At 36.5% G+C, this 21,861-nt stretch overlaps 3 protein-coding genes across 6 annotated transcripts in view; 2 read left to right on the top strand and 1 right to left on the bottom strand.

The window, feature by feature from the left end:
• Positions 1–8,361, bottom strand: part of antxr1a (ANTXR cell adhesion molecule 1a) — a 23,981-nt gene extending 15,620 nt beyond the window's left edge. Inside the window, exons 1-8 of the mRNA XM_077522657.1 lie at positions 7,861–8,361; positions 4,457–4,528; positions 4,302–4,373; positions 3,002–3,083; positions 2,815–2,848; positions 2,507–2,586; positions 2,036–2,104; positions 595–675 (exon numbers count right to left, since the gene is read on the bottom strand). Coding sequence (XP_077378783.1) covers positions 595–675; positions 2,036–2,104; positions 2,507–2,586; positions 2,815–2,848; positions 3,002–3,083; positions 4,302–4,373; positions 4,457–4,528; positions 7,861–8,015 — 645 coding nt within the window. The 5' untranslated portion in view covers positions 8,016–8,361. The remainder of the gene's footprint in view (positions 1–594; positions 676–2,035; positions 2,105–2,506; positions 2,587–2,814; positions 2,849–3,001; positions 3,084–4,301; positions 4,374–4,456; positions 4,529–7,860) is intronic.
• On the top strand, positions 7,989–14,831 carry LOC144019529 (E3 SUMO-protein ligase ZBED1-like). 3 transcript variants are annotated; one of them, XM_077522656.1, is made up of 3 exons: positions 7,989–8,040; positions 10,924–11,132; positions 13,288–14,831. In XM_077522656.1, exons 1-3 carry the CDS (start codon positions 8,006–8,008, stop codon positions 14,319–14,321), a joined length of 1,278 nt encoding a protein of 425 aa, XP_077378782.1. In that variant the 5' UTR covers positions 7,989–8,005; the 3' UTR covers positions 14,322–14,831. The 3 variants fall into 3 exon arrangements, with proteins under 3 accessions (XP_077378782.1, XP_077378781.1, XP_077378780.1); XM_077522655.1 differs by lacking the exon at positions 7,989–8,040 and adding an exon at positions 10,217–10,840; XM_077522654.1 differs by lacking the exon at positions 7,989–8,040 and having other exon boundaries at positions 10,218–11,132.
• An 875-nt stretch (positions 14,832–15,706) lies between these two features.
• On the top strand, positions 15,707–21,827 carry LOC144018827 (MOB kinase activator 1A). Of its 2 annotated transcripts, none has more exons than XM_077521414.1 (6): positions 15,707–16,007; positions 17,549–17,715; positions 18,335–18,428; positions 19,393–19,526; positions 20,002–20,165; positions 20,238–21,827. In XM_077521414.1, exons 1-6 carry the CDS (start codon positions 15,994–15,996, stop codon positions 20,313–20,315), a joined length of 651 nt encoding a protein of 216 aa, XP_077377540.1. In that variant the 5' UTR covers positions 15,707–15,993; the 3' UTR covers positions 20,316–21,827. The 2 variants fall into 2 exon arrangements, with proteins under 2 accessions (XP_077377540.1, XP_077377541.1); XM_077521415.1 differs by having other exon boundaries at positions 15,728–16,007; positions 17,552–17,715.
• Positions 21,828–21,861: the final 34 nt, after the last annotated feature.

The raw sequence follows: 21,861 nt of genomic DNA on the forward strand, positions 1-21,861 counted from the left end.
CTATGGAAGCCTTGTAACAAGTTTAACTTCTCGTCAACATTTTTACAGTGTCAGTGTTTTCTTATGCAAATCTCTTGCTTCCCGTCCCATGGCAAATTTCAGCACCCACTTGCGGCATTGATGTATTTCTTGACATGATGCTGCTACTTCAACTGATTTTAACTGTTCCAAGAACATGCTTGCTCCTTGAAATTCAAATGAGATGATAATGCACTGCAGATGACAAGCCGAGCCTATCAAAATGCAACCCTGTAGTCATGTCACGAAACACTGTTTTTTATTTCCTGACAACAGTGAAGTCACCAGAGAATCCAGTAAGCTATTTGATCCTGTTCGGCCAAACGTGGTCATCACTGATCAAAAACAGAAAAATCACAGCAACATTTTTTTCTGGATTTCTGTCACCGGCAGAATTTCATGGCTGCAAACACTTACAGTCTTACAGCCCTTTAAGTATGCTTTCTGATGGGTCTAACTATGAGGTCATAGAGTGCAGTTATTACATTTCAAGGATGATTTTCCTGTGGGCCAACAATATGATATCACTTATTTCCACACACGTGTTGTTTGTGTCCACAAACGTGACATACTTACGGAATCAATGACCCCTTGCAAAGCCTCAAATCCATCATTTACAGGGAATACGTGGTCCTTACTGTCCGCTATCTTTGCCAGCTAAAAAAGGTAAGCAATGAAAAACACAAGTGAGCCACTTAGTTCTTTAGTGTGAGTCTACTTCTTAGTCATTGTTCAGATTTGACCCACATTTGTTAACAAAACAACTGACAACATACAGAACAGAAATACAGCGTTGTTTTGCTGTCTTTCCACTGTGCAATTTATATTGAACACAAAGCAGCATTCAATTGAGAAAATAATGTACGGTATTTTATATAAATATACCTGAATCATAATCCTTATAGAGTTATTTTTAGGCTATTTTTCTTAGTGTGTCTCTGACTTTTTGTTCCAACTCTCTGGTAACCTAACACTAATTTTTGATGGGTGCGGCTGGCATATGCTAATTTTTTAGTTGTGCGCAGATCCTGTGGCTGGGCAAACATGATGTAATCAGAAGAATGAATGTAATTACCGGTACTTTCTGGTTGTATTTCGGTTAGGGAAATTTCCAGGGCTCGACTAACAAATCAACTAGCCGATTTATATTATTAGCTCTTTTAAAAACAGCAACATTTTTTTTTTTTCACACCAACACATCATACCATAAGACAAAGATAATGACATTCAAACATTGGTCCCTACTCCCCCCCAAAAATTGGCCAATTTTTGCAGATTTTTCTTCGTACAAATATACCATATAACAATCCTTCATAATAACTGTTAAAAACATATGTGATTTTTACGACGTGTACTAAGGCCATGTAGAAATATATATATATATATATATATATATATATATATATATATATATATATATATATATATATATATATATATATATATATATATATATATTGTTTGTTTGGGGCAAATTTGCCACTTTTTTTCTCGTCGCGCGGCTTTTTGTGTCAAGTGTAGTGCCGGCAGAAAGGAAACTTATGTGTCACATGACACAAATCACAGTTTGCAAAATGTCTTCGGTGAAAAGAGCACTTAAAATGTACTTTTCGGCCAGATTTTCAAACAAGGAGATACTAAATGCTTTAGCAGAGATAAACAATATCATAGTTGCCAGTTTATAAAGTGGCAAATTTGCCACTTTTTTTTCTTGTCACATAGCGCCCGCTCTCTAAAAAATATATATATTTCTACGTGGCCCTAATACGCCGTCGTCAATTTTAGCATTTGCAAACAAGAAGTTATTTATTGCTGCTGTCAAGCACTACAGTGAGTTAGCTTAACCTTTAATGAAAATACCGCTTAAAAAAAAAAAAACCTGTTTATTACAGCGAATGAGAGAGTTGATAGGTTTGGTGAAACTGCATTTACTGTAAAAGTAGCTTCATTCTATAACAAATAAATGTGACATATTTTTCATTTTTAAGATATATGGACTAAAAGTTGATGTAAAAACCTGAGTCTCATTGAAGTCCTTCACCCCGACGCAGTAAACAGTGGCCCCCAGGCTCCGGGAACGATTGGCCTGTCAAGTTGGCAAAAATTGAAAACACAAATAAGACAACATTCCTTGCAGCACATGGATTCAGTTACATGCTAGCGTTTTACAACATTTTAGAAAACACAGCTTTGTATTTTGTCATGCAGCTAAATGTTTTACGAGACATGCAACAACCAAGCCCTTATTGAATAATAAATCATTGTTTTAATTAAGTAGTATTATTGCCATGGCTGGCCACATGTGCCTGACAACAAAGTTCAACACGTCTCACCTGGACTGGGCTCTTACAGAAGCTCTTACATACATAGCAGTAAACGGCAGGATGATCAAAGCGATTACGTGGCGCCGTTTAATGAGGTTAGTGGTGCAAACGGACACGTTTCACCTGCTTGCAATTAGTGTGGAGGAAGCCAATTGGTCTCTGACCTCTCTCTCGGCATAGTAGAAGAGATCCTCATGCAGCTCTCCATCCGTCAGAGCTATAATAACACTGGCGGTGCGATAACCTGTGGATGTAAACCATGTGATCACATCCTAAGAGTAAATATATAAGCGTATCTAGATAATCTCCCATTCCAATCCCCCATTTATGATCATGCAGATACAGGTAAGGTAAGGCTTTTGTTTTTTTGACTCCTCCCATTCAGTATTTAGCATACGTTGGTTTTATTGGTCGATTTTCACTTGACAACATACCCATATAGGAGAGTAAAATCTTTTGCGGTAATACAAACCTTCTGTGTTGCCGTAGTATATCTGCTCACTGGCCTGTTGGACAAACACAAGGACAACGAGCTGTCAAAAAAACAAAACAAAAAAACAAAAACACCCTGCACAAAGGCAACATCTGTTAAATTAATTGGGTCGTGTGTTTACTGTTTACGTTGTATGATATAAACAAACAGAGATGCTGCAGCTCACCCTCAGGATGCCCTCGTGCATGAAGGTGTCTCCTCCTGGATGAACTCCCTGGAGCTCCTCCAGACCTTTGCGGATACGTTCTCTGAGTGTCATACACAAAACAACCTCATATCATATAGTTTAATGGAGTCAAGATTTATTTATACTTGAAAGTGAATGTATTGTTGTGCAGAAAACACTCGCACATAGCATATGGGACTTTTTTCTTTTTATATTTGTATGTTTAATGTGTTTATATTTGCCAAAATATCACATTGGGTTACTCCATTATTCTCATTTCAACTGCATATTGTGTGATATTGATGACTGGTTTTGTTTAGGGATAGTCGTACTTCATTTGAATGCTTCACTTTAAGAGAACAAATCAGATACAAATGAAAGCCATATGCAGCACATGCACAGATATTTTTGGGGTCAGGTGCTCAAGACCAAAAAGGTCACCTAAAAACATCATTATTCATACATATACCTTAAGTTAAAGTGTTAACTCATTTGATTAATCACAAAAAATAAAGCATTAATCATGTATTAACGCAGATTAATCGCACTATTAATTTTGACCACAGATAATCCTTTAGCTTGAAAGTTACGTTAAAGCTAACACATGTTGCTTGAGCAATAAACATAAATGTGTGCGTATGACATTCAGAATATTTATGCATGTCAATTTTTTTTTTTTTTTTTTTAAATTATGCAAGTAATTAAGTGATTAGAAAAACAGGTGGATGAGAGTGTGCAGGGGATCAAAAAAATGTGGAAGACATCCTCATAACATTAAATGTAGAAAGAATTAACACATAACAGGTGCATATTTAACGGGAAAAAATGTTGATAAAAAGCCTTTTTAATTAAGCAATTAATCAAAATTCTAAGATGTGATCAATCTGATTAAAAATTTTAATCGTTTGACAGCTCTAATTTATTTCTGTTACAATAATCAACACAGGCAATACTATGGCTTTTAAAAAGTGAAGGGAAGGGAAACTACAGTAGATATAAAGACTACACAACCCATGTTCAAATGGCAGTTTCTTTTTTAAATGAGACCAAGATAAATAAATTATTTAACAAAAAAATCATACTATTAGTTTACCTATAACCTGTACAACCCAATTAAAAAAAATGTATACATTTTAGAGAAGCAAAGTTAAAGAATTATTCATAAAAGAAGAAAAATGAGCTGCAGAAAAAGGGCACTATTTTCATACTGGGCAAAAATTCAGTTTGATCCTTATCAATACCTGGTTCAGATCAGAACAACAACAACAAAAAATATCCAAAATAGGTCACATGTACCCACCTATCCTCCGTCAGGCTCATTAAAATCTTCCCTTCAGTAGAGAACACGATAAACGACATCCTTAATTGTGGACTAAAGCAAAGTAGAAATAAACATTGTTAGATCAGTAACCATTTCTCGAAGGTTTCTCTGTGCCAAAACACTGATTAGTTTACCTTATAAATTTATGGGCTAAGTGCTCAACAAAATGGTAGATTTCAGTCCAGTGGTCCATCACACTTCCAGATCTACCAAAGGGAAATGCCATATGATTAGTTTGTTACACGTAATGTAAAAGAAAAGAGAGCAGCTTTTTAATTGAGTGCTGTTAAATTAAAAGCAGAGTGCTTCCACGGAAGGAAATCAGCAACAGTTTGGAGCTTTAAGCTGCCTTTGCCCTGAGGGATTGAATTGTTTTTGCTCTGTTGAAGTTACTGTTAAACATCCTTATAATGCACATGCAATTAACAAAGTTTGTTATTATGATCTGTGAAATGACCCCTCATTAATTTTCTATGCATACCACACTGTAATCATAACTAGTTCAGTGTTGATTTTGATCAATTTTGTTGTCGTTACCCCCTAGTGGATACAGTCCAAGTTTAGTTTTTCTTCATGTTTTTATTAGGCTGTAAAGCAACTACCATAAAGTCCTCCATATCCTGTGCACTTACAAAATAAACACAACAGCATCACAGAGTGGAAGGAAGTCATTCATCATTCCGATACTAACAAATATCAATCCACGATAACTGCAGTGCATGACTATCAAATGAATTTAAACTGAAATCTGAAATAAAGAACAAATGTGCATGCTTGAATGTCCTCATTTAAACGATGCTTTTATAACCTCTGATTCCCCCCTCCTCCTCCTCCTTCTTACCAAACACCTATTTTTCCATTGTTACCATGACATAAGTTCCAGTGCGAAAAGGCCAAGACAACAGGCTGAAACATCTGGAGCCAATGAAAGATAGGCTGCAAAGACACCGAGAGATGATGAGGCTAAAACGGGGCCAAGAGGGCGGGGGCAGGCGGAGGGCATGGTTGCTGCAAGTTTAATACAACCATAAAATGCAATGCAAAAACGATAAAATATGGAATGGCATGTCGATGTGTATAGACTTTGATACATGCATGATTCCCACATGGGAACTAAAACATTTACTTGGACAACTGGACAACGCATCAGCATGTCTGGAGCGGAGGGCACGCACTCAAGTCGCACGTCCCACCATCCACATACACACATTAATACGACTAAGATACTTTTATTTCTTGTTGGCCTACTTGCATTACTATGAAGATTCATAAATGAAAAGTGGAGGGTCTATAATAGTAAGTTTGAATATAAAGAAGTACTATATACCAAGAGTGATGCCACAGATGTCCCAGGTATTTTCAGCAGTAAAAAAACCTTAACATTTTGGTCCAGGATGAATTTAATAACTTCATTATTTTTCTTGTACAATTGATACCTTTAAAAACTATTTTTTCCACTTGCGGTTTGACTGAAGATCAGTCATGGCTCACCTGTTTTCTGGGTTTGGTCAGCAAACTGAACAATGATTGGTCATTACCTACTTCCTCAGCACAGGTGATGACATCTTCAATCGACAACAAGTGGAAAAATTATTTTTTCAAGTTATCAATTGTTCATGAAAAACATCAATATCACATTCATTCAAGACGAAATATTAACGTTTTACTGCTGAAAATGGCTGAATGAGTCAAGTATCCCTTTAAGTGAGTGCCAATGAAAGGCTGCCAGTTAAATCTATTTTAGAGATTCCAGGTACACCAAAACAGCTTGATTTGTCCCAGTAGTATAAAGTCCATTTTGAATCACTGTGATGGAGTTCTGCTCTGTACGTCCACAATACAACAAGCTTTTATTAAATGAATCTGTTTTCAACAGTATCAATCACAACTATAATCATTCTAAAGGTATCATTTTTTTATACTACTTTTGTAGTGACCTTATTAGATTGTGCAGGTGTACCTAATGAACTGTCCTGTGAGCTTAGTACATGAACCCACCCTAACCATGACAATAGAACAGAGGTGTCCACACTATGGCTTGGGGGCCATTTGTGGCCCACCATTACATTTTTAGCGACCTGCGGAATATAGGCTACTAATAAATGACATTTGACTCTGCCTGCAAGGCAGGTTAAACATTATAGGTGGACTCAGTCAGGGTGTCAAAAATGGTTTTCCACTCCTACTAATACATTAGTTTATATATTCGTTTTTCTAGATATGCAAAGATGAAAATACATTATTTACGTCTAAAATAATGACAATAATAATGTGATGGATTTAAAAAAAATCAATTTTAAAAGCCAAAATTGTTGTTTCCACTTTCTGCTCTGTGTCAAGGTGTGATTTATGAATATTAACTCATTCAATCCCCAAAACGTATAAATATGTTTTTAATACTTTGTCCTTAACAACCAAGAACATATTTATATGTTTGTTTGTTTGTTTGTTTTTTGTTTTTTTAATGCTAGAGCAAACAGAAGGCTTTGATGAAGCTTCTGACCTGAAGAGGTCGCTTAAAGCAATGGTAGTTATTACAAAAAAAAAAGCCATCAGTTGGCAGAAGAGTATAAGAGATCTGTCAGGGCTATATTGCAACAAGCTCTTTTTCCCCAGTGTTTTTTTTTCTGATGACAGAAGAGACTCCAATCTTTCTTTTAGTAGGTTCCATGTTTTTATAGCACTAGAACACAATATTCTGTGGGCCTTGCAAAATCAGTCAAAATTCAGTACTAAAACAGCTGGGAGCGAAGGGTGTTTCTTCAGTAAAAATGGCGGCTGGGAGTGAATGAGTTAATGATTCTCAAGTAACTTTATTTATTTATTTTTTTTAAATGGTCAGCTTACGACAGTTTTATTTTGTGATGGTTCTGAATGTGGAGATGGGATTTGGTCGCTGTTCATTACAGGGCTGGAATCTCTGAAGTCTGAAGTCTTGTGAGATACCTGGCCGAGCCCACCTATAATCTTGAAAATCCTAAACTATTTGCCATATTACCTCCAACATAAAGCTGTTAAATAGCACTTAAAAATAGAAAATATACAGTAAATATTAGATAATAAGTGCTTGATTTATTGATTTCAGTGTTTTTAATAAATTAAAGCCAAATTATTTCAAAGCAGCCCTTGCATCCTTCCGTTTTTCTGTATGTGGCTGCCTTAACACATAATTCATGCGCTTATGTGCAAATTTATTTCACATCAATTTACAGTTAAATACACCCCACATGGTCTGTGTTATACTGATTATGAAAAAAACAACAACAACAACAACACTCTTAGAACACTACGAGTTAGCATCATTCATATTGCTGACATGGCATGACAAAAGGGGTCATATTGAAAACCAAAACATTTCTACTGACTTCATCGCAATGCGCATATTATTGAACATTAAACATGCCAATAAATTCCTTATTAATGTGCTTCAAATTCAATCGGTCTACTCTGCATACTATCAGCTTATATATTTCACTCTTTTGAATGAAATCATGTTTTGCATGTAAATATATCTCCTCATTGTTAGAGTTCAACTCACTTGTCCAAGACAAAGTAGAGGTCAAAGCCTCCATAGCACGAGGACGACGCTGCCAGCCTTCTGTCGTGGTCGGATGCAGCATGAACAAGAGAAACAACCAGAGTGGCAGCAAACAAAGCTGGAAGCCAGCATCTTCTACTCCAACATGAAGGCATTATTCCATCCGAAAATCCCACACAGGTAAGTAAAAAATAAGAGCACCTTTTTTAAAAAGGTCAATAAAGATGGAGCCAAAACAGTTCTCCTTGTGGATCCCTCTGTTAGTCTTTCACAGTCATCCAAAATAAACAATAATCCAAGGCAGAAGTGTAACTCAAGAGGTGAAGTGGAGAAGTGTTGTGAGTTTGAGTGGACTCTCACATCAGTGGGTCCAACAAAGATGATGCAAAGGCCTTCTCGAATCGCAACCTCCCACTTGAGCTTTTTGTTCACCACATGGACTTGCAAACCAGGGATCCTCTGACTTTTTAACTCTCACTATTTACATTTTTTTTCTCCCTCACTGCCTTAAGGTGATGGAAGCAGGACAATGGGAACTCCACCACAAATTAGTATATTCTGCCCCCTAGAGGTGATACATGACAGAAAGTGGTAGCCGACTCATTGTATGTTGCAACTTGCAATATATTATTGAATGACTATTGGTAGTACTAAGCACTCATGGTGTTAGTGTTAATTTTGTCTGCCGTTTTTAAATTTAGTCTCAGTTTTAGTCCCAATTTTAGTCAGTCACGCTTGTTAGTTTTTATCACAGTTAGTCAATATCATACGAGTTTTATTTAGCCCATTTTTAGTCGACTATAAATCTAGCATTTTAGTCTTTAATTTAGTCCAAGAAAACATATTCGTCTAGTTTTAGTCAACAAAAACTGTAAACGTTTTAGTTTAGTTTTAGTCATGAGTCAGGACAACCATTTTACCCCTGTACATATATATATATATATATATATATATATATAGAGAGAGAGAGAGAGAGAGAGAGAGAGAGAGAGAGAGAGAGAGAGAGAGAGAGAGAGAGAGAGAGAGAGAGAGAGATAGATTTTTTATTTTTTTTTGTGTCAGCAGACTATATTAAACCTTCTCATCTCATTTTGATGAAAAACAACTTCACACACAATTACAGTGGCTACTGCTATGAGCTAGTAAGTTAGCCAGCATTAGTTAGAAGTTGCATTAACATTGTTGTTGTAACGTTATAGATTATTACGGAGCCCCTAAGGTGACATGGTAGAAAAAAAACCCCGTTGCGTTTCCTCGCAAAACAGTTTTTTGCGAGGGCACACAATCTTTGCATTCCGTCGCAATCTTTGCGAGGGAACTCAAAGATGTTTTGCGAGGGAACGCAAAGTCGCAAAGATGTTTTGAGAGGGAACGCAAAGTTGTTGTTTTTTCTACCATGTCACTTTAGGGGCTCCGTAGATTATAGAGTAATGTTAAGTTATAACTATAATTTATTCTTTTTTTTTTTTGTCTTTCACCGTGAATCCACCTCCTGTCTGTCCCATGTTTTTGTGCTGTGTCACATGACAGTGTCACAGATGTGACAGATTAGCAGACAAGATTTTACAAAATCATGTTAATTTCCGTCTCGTTTTTGTTCATAAACTGAATTGTCCATAGACTTTAGTCCAGTTTTATTAAGTGAAGGACATTTTCCTCTCGTCTTCATTACTGGATGAAAATGCATACTGTAGTCCCAGTTATTGTTTATTAATGAGGGTTTTAGTCAAGTCTCGTCTTGTGTTAGTCCGGCGAAAAATGTGTTGACGAAATTATTTGTGTTTAGTTTTTGTTGACGAAATTAACACTCGTTTTTATATAGGCCAATTTCTTCAATCATTGCATTAATATTTCACAACTGATTTCAAAAACCAATTGTGTTGTTTCCTCAACCCAAACACTTATCTGTTCTAAATACAGAACGCCCAAAGCCAATCACTGTAAAAGTATTACAATTTAGAATGAAAAGAAGAAGAACAACAACAACTTTGGAGAAAGGAATCTCTCCTCATTGAAAAGCATTGGACTTTGGATCGTTGTAGTTTGATTTCTGAGGATTATTTTGATTTTAAAATGCGATTAGATGTTGTTTGACTACAATAACAATCTGTGTGGTTTGCATGATAGTCACGGGCAAAAGCAATGCCTTTGTTTTCACCGTAAAAGTAAGCATTTGCATTGTGTTGCATTTGGGAAGCATCATAAATGCCCGGATGTTAGCGATACTACTTCTCCTGCGGTTGTGGTGAAGTGTTGGTCATACGCCGTAGACTCTCTTCACTGCCTCCTATAGTCTGGGAAAATGTCGACCACAGCCGTGACGCGTACGCATTGCAACCAATCACAACACGAACAACGCACCGTGCGTGGCAATCTGCTTCCTTGTTTGTTTGCTTGGGTTTGTTTGGATTTGCGGGAAGCCATGGCGGAAAGTCAAAACGAAACAGACTTGGTCCCGAAAAGAAACTCCACCTCAATAGTGTGGACTTGGTTTGGCTTTTCCTCAGAGGACAAGGAGCAAACCAAAGTCATTTGCAAAATTTGCAGAGACACCGTTCGAACGTCGGATGGCAACACAACGAATCTGTTTAACCATGTGCGGAGACAGCATCCAATCCACTACGCCAACAGCCATAGCCATGCCAAACGGAGATCAGACACTTGCCAGCCAGAGGCAAACGCGAGCTCCAAGCTAACACAACCCCTGGTAACGCAGTCAGTAAACAAGGTCACTCCATATGAAAAAACAAGCAAGCGGTGGATAGAAGTAACCGAGGCAGTGACTTATTACCTTGCTAAAGATATGATTCCCATAAAAAATGTAGAAAACGAAGGATTTAAAAGACTGTTCAAAGTCATAGACCCGCGTTATGAGCTGCCCCGCCGTAAATTTTTCAATTGCACTGCCATTCCACGTCTGTACTCTGAATGCCGTGAAAAGATTGAACGCGAAGTTCAGACTGTCCGGTTTTTCGCAACGGCAAGTAATTTGTGGTCCAGTCGTACTTCAGAGCCTTATTTAAGCCTGACAATTCATTATATTCACGACTGGAAAATTTGCAGTGCTACTCTACAAACAATATACACCCCAGAAGATCACACCGGGGAGCTCATAGCGCAAGGGCTGAGAGACGCTCTTCAATGCTGGGGACTGAAAGAGGAGAATATGACCTGCATGACCATAGACGGAGGGACGAACATGGTGAAGGCCTTGGAACTCAACAGTTGGACTTGTCTTCCGTGTTTTGGGTATATACTGCATCTAGCTATTGGTAAGTAAACTAAATGAATTGATGAAACGCAAAAATTAGGCCGAAGATGCATAACTAAAGACACATAAAATCTAATCATCTTAAACCAAACAGTAATAGCAATTAGTTATTGATTTGTTGTTGCATATTAAAATGGAATTTTATTAAAATAACCCTAAGAACACAGAATATAGTTAGCCTATGATGTAAAGTCATATTTATATAGCGCTTTCAAACAGCAGTAGTTGTCACAACATAAAACATTAACAGCAATAATAAGCTTTTATCAAAACAACTTCTATAAGATAAAAACATAGAAAACAGGAGGACTGGGTATCGATTCTAATTTCCTCAATCGATTCATAAGAGTTCAGTTCGATTTGATTTGGATTTTTTTTGCGATTCGATTGACTTCAGTTCAATCCAATATGGATTAATTATGGAACATCAATTCTTACAGGAATATTTCACTTATTTAGCCCGTTATAGCAATAAAAGGTTCATATTTTGTCTATAATTAATTTGATACTTTAATTATTTTTCACGTACAATTAGTACCTTTAAAAAACTAATTTTGTAACTTACTGTCGACTGAAAATGATATCACAAGGGCTCAGGTAACCAATCACATCTCACCTGTTTTCTACACTTGGTCATGTGACATTCACAAGCTGAGCTGTGATTGGTTACCTGAGCTCTTGTGATGTCATTTTCAGTCGACAGCAAGTTGCAAAATGTGTTTTTAAAGGTACTAATTGTACATGAAAAATAATGAAAATATCAAATTTATTATAGGCAAAATATTAATGTTTGACTGCCAAAAATGGCTAAATAAGTAAAGTATCTTTAAATATCAAGGACATAACAAAAACTCCACATTAAATTCCAAATTAATTTTGCGGAGGCAGTAACTGGTTAAATGATTTAGTTTACCAATGAAAGTAGCACGTGTTATAACCACATGTTATACAAAAATTGACATAAGCAAGGATGAGATGAACATGTTCATAATTCTAATTCAGTAATTGTCAATATAAATGAAAAATATTCTGTATTTTCTTATAGTACAGTAAGTCAGGTAGGGGTGTGCCAAAAAAATCGATTCAAGATATTAATATCCAAAAATCAATTAGAAATGAAGAAGAAGGGGAAAAGGTAGTTGTAGCCCACATACTGTTTTTGTGGAAAAAGGCACTTACAATACAAAATTAATAAATGTTTAAACAAAAAAAAGACACTTTAATGTCTCTATTTGTCATTTTGTCTTGCAAAGCAGACTGGACTAGATCATGACAATTTTTTTGCATATATGTAAATTGAAGTAGAACTCATTTGCCAATCAAATTTGGAATCGAAAATCGTTTGAATCAAAAATCGATTCTGAATCGAATCGTAGACCCAAAAATCGTAATCGAATCGAATCGTGAGACAGTCAAAGATTCCCAGCCCTAAAGTCAGGTATTTCATAAATGTAATAAAATACTTATTTGAACAGTAAATTTCATTAAAGATAGATAGATACATACATACATACATACATACATACATACTTACTTACTTACTTACTTACTTAATCTACCCCCCCCTACGGGGGAAATTTAGCTGTCCAGCAATAGCATCAGGAAAATAAATAAAATAAACAATAAAAACATACATCTCAAAAGTACTCAATGTATAAAAGAAAAGAAACCCGACAGACAGTTTACATCAAACACTAAGTAATTATTATAAAAACGGATAGCAGCTGGAATAAAATATCTCTTAAAACGCTCGGTTCGACAGCGCACATGAGTAAGATACAGAAAATGTGGCCTTTACAATTATATTTTATTATGAAATTATGGGAAAAGATATTAAAATATTTGACTCATGATTTTATGCATCAGTATCAGGCTTGAAATTTGAAAAGGAAAATCAATTCGATATTGATTATTCAATTTTTATTCACCCAGTCCTAGAAAGTGTTTGTATTAGTCTATAGAATGTATTGAACTATTTTATGAAAATAGTTCCACTTATTAAACTAGGAACACAGAACACAGTACTTTATAGTTTTATAGTAATAGTTTTGATAAACTGTTTAATGAAAATAATAGACAATGACATAACCTTACCGTGATTTTAGTTTGTTTTAGTCAATACACCTGGTGTTTAATATACTGTGTTCTTCTTCCAGAAAAAAGTGCCAAAGATCCTCAAGTTTCACGTACAGTTTCTGTCTGCAAGAAAGTGGTGAGCGCATTCTCCTTCAGTTGGAAGAAGAAACAGGATTTGAGTCAAGCTCAAACCGAAATGAAACTACCTCAACAAAACCTCATCAGAGAGTCGGCAACCCGATGGGGCTCCAAACTTGCCATGATTGAGAGAGTGTCGGAACAAGAAAAGGCGATTTCTCATGTCCTGCAGGACGATAACAAGATGAGGCACTTGATGCCAACATGGGAAGATACTCATGTCATGGAGTCCATAAAGAAGGCCCTTTGCCCGCTGAGAGATTTCACAGACGCACTTTCCGAGGAGGAATACGTTGGTGTCTCCTATGTCAAGGCGGTCCTGCACCTCCTGAAAGTCAACCTCCTTAACCTGGACGATGAGGACAGTGAGCTCACGAACATGATGAAGACAACTATCCTCAACTACCTCACAGAAAAATACCAGGATCCCACCGCTGATGCCCTGCTGGACATGGCGTCGCTTCTTGATCCCAGGTTCAAATCCCAATACATTGACAGTGACAAGAAAGAGGGCGTACAAGCCAGAGCTGCGTCCGAGCTGGAGTCCATGCTGGACGCACAAGCGCACCATCAGCCTCCATCCACATCATGGAGTCTTGAGATGGAGGAACAAAGTCCACCAAAGAAAGCAAAGAAGAAAACTTTAGCCGGCTTTTTCAAAACCACAGGTATGGCGTCGTCAACTGCCACCATGTCCGCACCCCCGACTCTAAGACAGGCAATAGATGCTGAACTGAAGGCCTACCTGTCCACACCAAATGCAAACAGTGAGATGGATCCTCTCGAGTGGTGGAGACTCAATGAGGGAAACTTTCCAAGGGTCAGCCAACTAGCCCGAAAGTATCTGTGCGTTCCTGCAACGAGTGCTCCGTCGGAACGCGTCTTCAGCACAGGCGGCAACGTTGTCACTTGCCAAAGGGCTACTCTCAAGCCAGATAAAGTTGACAAATTGGTCTTCCTGGCTAAAAATTTGTGACTGTAATCTGCCATATTAAGGAGATAAAAGCTTGAAGATTTCTGAACAAAATTTGTTCGAAAGCAGCTGAGGTTGCAGACACTGCTGGTAGATTATATTTGTTCTAATTTGTTGCAATATGAGACATCCAGTTGCTTAAGTTTACATTTTTAGTTTACCCTTTAAAATAACATGTTTGGTGTGCTTAGTTTTTATGTTGCAAAAGTGTTGTTATTCATTACCCATTTTATTTCGATAAAAATTGCACTATTTAAATTAAAACCTGTTCAGAAAGCTTAGTTGGCTTAAAATTTCTGGGGGGGTTTTCTTCCTCATTTTAGGTGTTTATATACATTTTAAAAGCGTTTTAAATTTTTTTTAACATTCTGCTATGGCTCAAGAAAAACAAGTGATCTGATGAAGAATGTGACAAAACATCGCATTAAAGGTGTTTTGACATCTGCCAGGTGAGTGTGATGCTGTTTTTTGATTTTTGAAAATGCTCAGTCCAAAATAAAGATTTTATAATGATCACAGTTTATTTTATTAAGGTCTAGTGTAAAAAGGGGGAATGGATTGTGTTTGTATTGACAGTTTTGCGGTGTGGGACTTTTCTAGCAAGATCCCATTAGTCTGAAGTCATCCTACAACTCAGCACTGAAAGCAGGGTGGGCACATTTTTTTAACAGTCATATTTGATTTTGAAAGCAGACAGATTGACCAGATCTGTTGTAAAATTGTAAATGTGTAGTATTTAATAAAATAAATTTGATGATTAATGTACGGTCCCTCCAAATGTATTGACACTGCAAGGTCAGTTATTTTATTATTTTTTGTTGCCAAGGTATATTGAACACAGGGTTTCAGATCAAAAGATTAAACAATAATTAAAAATTTCAGCTTTTATTGGTATTTACTGCACATCTAGATGTGTAAAACAACTCAGGAGAGAACACCTTTTGCTTGAAGCGACCCACTTGAGCAAAACTATTGCACATTGTTAAATTAACTTATTTTTAATATTTGGTGGAATAACCCTTGCAGTAACTGCATTAAATCTGGTCTTGCGATTGTCTCTAAATCACCTGATGAAGTTCTTTGTTGTGTTAGAACTGTAGTGTGTTTTGGATTATTGTCTTTTTGTATGATGAAGCCTCTGGATGCATTTCCTGCAAATTACTAGACAATGTTTTTTTTTGTTTTTTTTTTTTGTTTTTTTTTTTTTAAGACTTCAGAATTTATTCCGCGGGGACCATCATGAGTTAAGATAAATAATTTATCTAATATGAATAGTTTCATAGAACAAATATCACAAATTAGGGAGGTTGGTGCATCTGATAGTTTTTAGGCCTTGCTAGCTCAACAACTAGTGGTTATTTTGGTAGTGTTGGGAATGGCTTTGGTGCTTAAAATTAGTTATGTTAATATTTATTGAATGGTGAGAAAATATGTATTCTTGTTAAACGTAAAACCCACTTCATGATAAGTCGGTGGGTTCCAAGTGTATGCAACAGGGGGCGACAGTGTGGCCCCTTGGTTGCCAGAGGAAGAACCAACCTCAGTGGGTGCAGTTGATGTTAGCTGTTAGCGTCTAAGCCATTGAAGTGGTCCCTTGTCAAAGTAACAATCGCCATCGACGAACAAAGACCGAGGTGGTTTGATCGAAGCACTCCGACAAGACCGCGTCACCAAGATGAGCTTTCTATTGTAAGTAAACCTGACAAACATTCGCTAAGCCGTGATCCAATTTTCTCATTGGCGTTTGTGGTTAACGTTAGCTGAAGTTCCACCGACAGGGGAAGTAACTCGAAGCAAGAAGACGCTTGATAAAAATAGCTCACACTCGCTGCGTACTTGAAGTACTTTGTAGTAAAAGGCTATTATTGTCATTCATTGGAATGCGTTGTATGTGCTTATTTCGACCATTCGCTCAACTTGGTGTCATTTAAACGTACAGGCTAGCGAGATCGTTAATGCTAACTTCGAGTTGGGTAGCTCCTTTCGTCTGACTTGTAGATGTTGTGAACGTTTGTTACTACTACGTGTCTAGTCTATTTTGTCACTAATGTAATTCTATTATTAAATGATCCATACTAATTTACTTCAGCCTGAGCCATTTAGTTGACCCACGCCACTTTGGCTGTGGTGGTGACACATCTCGTACAGTTCACTTCTTTTACATTGACGTGTCGTAAATGTTCATTGTAGACTAAACAGCCTCTATGCAATCTGATAACTGCATCAAGAATTCTGCCTTTACACAAATAATCGTTCTCAGTTTGGATTAAAACAGGCTTAATTGAACATCTGTGTCTGTTGATGTGATTTTGGTTTGTAGAAGTGTACAACTGCACTGTATCAATCGCATGTAAGGGCTGTTTCCTATATATTTGTTTCCAATGTGATATTGGAAACAACAACCCTATCTAAAAGAATAATTTGTGATACTGTTCGTTCAGTCTCGTCTCTCCCTTCTATTTTTAAACACATATGGTACAAAGGCCAATCAATAAACAAATCAGTGAACATTATTGCAAAAAGAGGAGTACCTGTTTGAAGATGTTTGCCTCATTTAACACATTTGTTTCCACTCCTTCCTTTTTCATATTTCATTTCTTGGGCACAAATTTCTTGTGAAACGCTTTCCATACTTAATCCTGTAGTTTCGCTGAGACTGTGTAGCTGATTTTGTTTCAAATAAACAATCAGAATTATATTTATTGGACTAATATGTTAAAACTATCCAAGAATTTGTCTCTGGTAGTCTGAGTCACTCGATTATGAACAGCAAACAAGCAATTATTACAATTATTAGGGTGCAATGCATATAGGAAGTCGGTAGTAAGGAACAATGACAGCTGTGCAAATGATGCAGAGCCGTCATGTAATAAAGTGACCAGTATTGCGGTAATTAAGCTACGACAGTTGTGGAAATGATGCAGAGAATGGTGGAACAAATTATACATATTGTGTCTTATCTTGAAGATAGCCATTTTCAGAGCTATATATTACATATCGTGTTACCACAAAAACACAACTAAATAATTAAAAACCTTTGAGTATACAGAATACATCTTACTAAAATATCACCACATGCTTTGCTACTAATTATTTTTAAGTTTGAACAAGACCTTGTGGACCCCCTGTACTTTCATACTTTTCGTTGCACAAATAAGAGGCATTCACGCACCTATCATCCTATTCATAGCATCAGACGGCTGTTCAGCTCTGCTTTTGTTTCCCTCCAGTAGTAGTCGCTCATCAAAGACCTTCAAGCCCAAGAAGAACATCCCAGAGGGCTCACATCAGTATGAACTGTTGAAACATGCTGAGGCCACGCTGGGCAGTGGCAACCTGAGACAGGCGGTCATGCTGCCAGAGGGAGAAGATCTTAATGAGTGGATCGCAGTAAACAGTGAGTGCAGAAATAAAAGACTTTGACTTAGACTTAGACTTGACTTTATTGATCCCTTTGGGATGGCTCCCTCTGGGAAATTTACATGTCCAGCAGCAACAAGAACTGATAATAAAATAATTCAATCAATAAATAAATAAGGTTATTACACCAGAGATTAAATCAATAATAATAATAATAATAATAATAATAATAATAATAATAATAATAATAATTAATAATAATAAAAATGAAATAAAAATTAAATCAATCAATAAATAAGGTTATTACACCAGAGATTAAATAAAATGTGTTGTTTTTGCTGATGCAGTGAACCCCAATGTATCATGGAGATATGTTCCAGACCATCAGGTGAAAATCCATGGTAGCCTTAAACACAGTAAACTTTAAGTTAAACTTCTTAAGACACTCAGTAACAGTAAAGTTTAAAAAGTAATCCAAGTAAAGTGCTGTTTGTATGTCACTCCAGTTGGCGTAAAACTGACAACAGAAGAGAATTGAACCTTGTATAATTAAATACCAAAACGTGAAAGCAAACCATATCTATTTGGCAAAACATCTTTTTTTAATGATTAATTATATAACTTTAGGCACTTAACTGCATGTATCTATATTTCAGCGGTGGATTTCTTCAACCAAATCAACATGCTGTACGGCACCATTACAGAGTTTTGTACTGAGGCCAGCTGCTCAGTCATGTCTGCTGGCCCCAGGTAAGGCAATAAAGCACACTCAATCATACAAATGAATAGATTTGAAGAGTACTGTACTGCCTTCAACTCAGGTATAACCTTACTTGCTTAGACTACTTTTTCACTGAAATCTGACAATGTGGAAACTTACTTATGGGACAATTCGCTCCACTCCAACTTCACTGCACTGCATTATTGATAGGATGCAAGAATAAAATGACACACAAACTGTTCATGTTCATAACACAAGATTATTTAATGTACATCAATGCATGCATAGTCAAATTTAATTTGATTTAATAATATTTTAACACGTTATTTTGTATTTAACAGGTCATGAATATTTAGGTTGGGGAAAAAAATATATTCCTATGGTACTTAAGGGTACTGTAGTTGTTTAATTAACGTTAGGATTATGAGAGAGTCCTTGGAATTTTTTTTTTCCTGTAAAGTGGTCTGTGGACCCAAGAAATTTAAGAACACCTTATCTAAATGGATTTTGAATTAAATTTCTGCACCAAATTGCTCAAATGTTATCCTAACATTTAGATTAGTAAGTGGTTTTAAACAGTCAAACAAGTACCAGGGTTTTTATTATAGTTTTGGAATTTTCATTTTAGTTAGTTAGCATGAAAGTCGTTTGGATAAATTGGTTTGAAATGTAGCTTGCGGTCCCTTCAGGCGCTTGCTCAAATCTAGATCTGGCACTTCCTCTATCCTCTCTCACTGTGACGGGTCAGCGTTTAATCAGAAGGAAAGGACCGTGGCTCACTTCCTGTTCAGGGAGCAGCTAACAGAAACATAACGTACAAAAGAGATAGTGCTGTATTTCCCACTTCAGTTTCTATTTTTATCTTATCTCCTCCCAAGCAAAGTTTACATGAACTAAGTTGATATGTAGAGCTTTTAAACTATGATCTCCTACATGTCAGTCACTGTTATCTTAAAAAAAACTCGCTGAGTTTAACTTGGTCACTTTTTGCAGATATGAATACCACTGGGCTGATGGTACCAATATTAAAAAGCCTATCAAATGCTCCGCGCCCAAGTACATAGATTATCTGATGACTTGGGTCCAAGACCAGCTGGACGATGAGACTCTTTTTCCCTCCAAGATTGGTAAGCTTTTGATCTTAACCAGGAAAATGTTTCCTTTTCAGATAAATGACATTATTTTTGTGGCCGTACATCCTGATGAGTTTGTATCATGTATACCGACCGAATTGATCAGGGTTTTGGGTTTGGTATAACTAAGACGCAGTCAGAAACTAAATGTGTTTTCTTTCCAAATATGAATAAATGAAACAAAAGTCAGTCTGTGCTGTATTTAGATGGAAGAATGAATGAATCAATTGACTTCTGTGCAGCCAGAGGACAGATCTTCAGCTTTTTAGGACAAATGACTAATCTTGTGATTTAGATTAGATGGAAGTTTAAATGAGGTAATTGGGTTATAAAAGCAATCACTCATCAGTTCAGTGACGTTGGCGCCATCTAAGGGAAGTCAATAAAATTGCACAGAAAAGAAGCAACAACAAAAATGTCATTATCAAGATTTAATCACATTTTATACAAAGTATGTTTTCCACCACAGGTGTCCCGTTTCCCAAGAACTTCATGTCTGTGGCCAAAACCATCCTGAAGCGCCTTTTCAGGGTGTACGCACACATCTACCATCAGCATTTTGACTCAGTGATGCAGCTGCAGGAGGAGGCTCACCTCAACACCTCCTTCAAGCACTTCATTTTCTTTGTCCAGGTAAGTTACTGCCGCACGTTTGTCCACGTCTTTCTGAAATTGTGCAGCAGGAGTGTTTTTCTGCACTTGCAGGAATTCAACCTGATTGACCGGCGAGAGCTCGCTCCCCTGCAGGATTTGATCGAGAAGCTTGGATCCAAGGACAGATAGACATTTCATCACACATATCTCCTTACTTTTTATGAATTTGAACACTTTTTCCACCATCCTCCCTCTTCTTGCTACCTCTGTGACTTCAGGTCTGAACTCAGTTTGTGCCTTCTTGTCATTCCTCTCAGCTGAGCAATTGGATTGTACTTTTCCCCCCTCTAATCATTCTGCTGTGTTCCACTACTGTCTGAGCCTTCCCTCACCCTAATTTCTGTCCTTTTGGATATGAATTAGCATTATGAGCTAAATGTATTCTTTACAGGACGAGTTAATAAGAAAAAAAAAGTTTTGTTTACGTTTTTATTAGACCAAGAAAATTTGGAAATGGTAATGAGATGTTTCCTCTTTTAAAAGCAGGTTAATACTTTTTACATATTCATTGTCTTATTGTTTTGACTGAACAAATATCCACTTTTTACATTTAAAACAGTTGCTGCTATAAAGTGCAGGTAAATTGAAACATTTTTAGAAGTTAATCGGTGGACCAAACCACGCAGCATATTTGCAGTCCCAATTGAAGATGTGCATGATGCCGTGTAAAGACAATACATTACATTGTATTGTGAGAAGCCTTTTTCATATGTACATTTTCCATTTTTTTTTTTCATTATGATAGTAAAGTACAAGATACAGTATAGGGCTTCCAATAAACAGCTGTACTTAGTGAAAATGCAATATATATATATATATATATATATATATATATATATATATATATATATATATATATATAGAAAGACTGAATGCAAATTTTTAGTTAGATTTTTTGTTGTTGTCTTAGGTTATTTCTGTGGTGCCGATTATTTGTGGAAATCTGGATGGTTGTGCGTTTCCTCAGTGTCGGTACTTATTTCCCCGGGGGTCAACAACTATTGCCTCTGCGCGCCAAGAGAGCCAAAATATTGTAAATATAATGGTCGTGAACCTGTCTTGAACTCAGGCTACAGCAGCGGGGCTGTGTGTATTGCCATCTTTTTGCTTACCAATTGCAGCTGGGATTCTATTCATCTTATGATGTTTGATTTGGCAACATTGACTGCAAATGGACCTTAATTCTTAAGATAGACATTTAAGAACATCAGCAACCAGCAGCTACCATCTGCTGCAGTAACTAGTAATAATGTTTCAGTAATTACAAGTGGACATTTCTCCCTTTTTTTTTTTTTTTTTTTGAATTTACATGCTCATGAATCCCTTCTTGTTTTATTTGAATATTACAACAAACATGTCACATCTAGTTTCATGTATTTTAACCACATTTCATATTTTTATACATGTAGAATCAGATAAAGTACAAGGGCTTGGAATTAATTGGGGGGTTTTATTGAATCCTTTGGTGGCCATTTTGACTGGTAGGGGCTGCACAAATGTACAGTATGTACTGTGTCCAAACATTTGCTGTAAATAAGATCAGCATTTTTATCTGAGAAAGCTGTGCCTTTACATTATTGAAATGTCTTGATACGACAGTATTGTCAGATTTGAAGCTCAATTAAAATATAATAAAGGATAGTGCTGTTTTTATTTTGTGTATAAAGAGTTATGA

This window comes from Festucalex cinctus, chromosome 5 (assembly GCF_051991245.1).
Source record: "Festucalex cinctus isolate MCC-2025b chromosome 5, RoL_Fcin_1.0, whole genome shotgun sequence".
Classification (NCBI taxonomy): Eukaryota; Metazoa; Chordata; class Actinopteri; order Syngnathiformes; family Syngnathidae; genus Festucalex; species Festucalex cinctus.

Coding starts and splice junctions, on each gene's coding strand:
- LOC144019529 (XM_077522654.1), top strand. CDS start 10,283: ATGGCGGAAAGTCAAAACGAAACAGACTTGGTCCCGAAAAGAAACTCC. Junction 11,133..13,287: donor TATACTGCATCTAGCTATTG/GTAAGTAAACTA, acceptor TTCTTCTTCCAG/AAAAAAGTGCCAAAGATCCT.
- LOC144018827 (XM_077521414.1), top strand. Junction 19,527..20,001: donor TCTTTTTCCCTCCAAGATTG/GTAAGCTTTTGA, acceptor TTTCCACCACAG/GTGTCCCGTTTCCCAAGAAC. Junction 20,166..20,237: donor ACTTCATTTTCTTTGTCCAG/GTAAGTTACTGC, acceptor CTGCACTTGCAG/GAATTCAACCTGATTGACCG.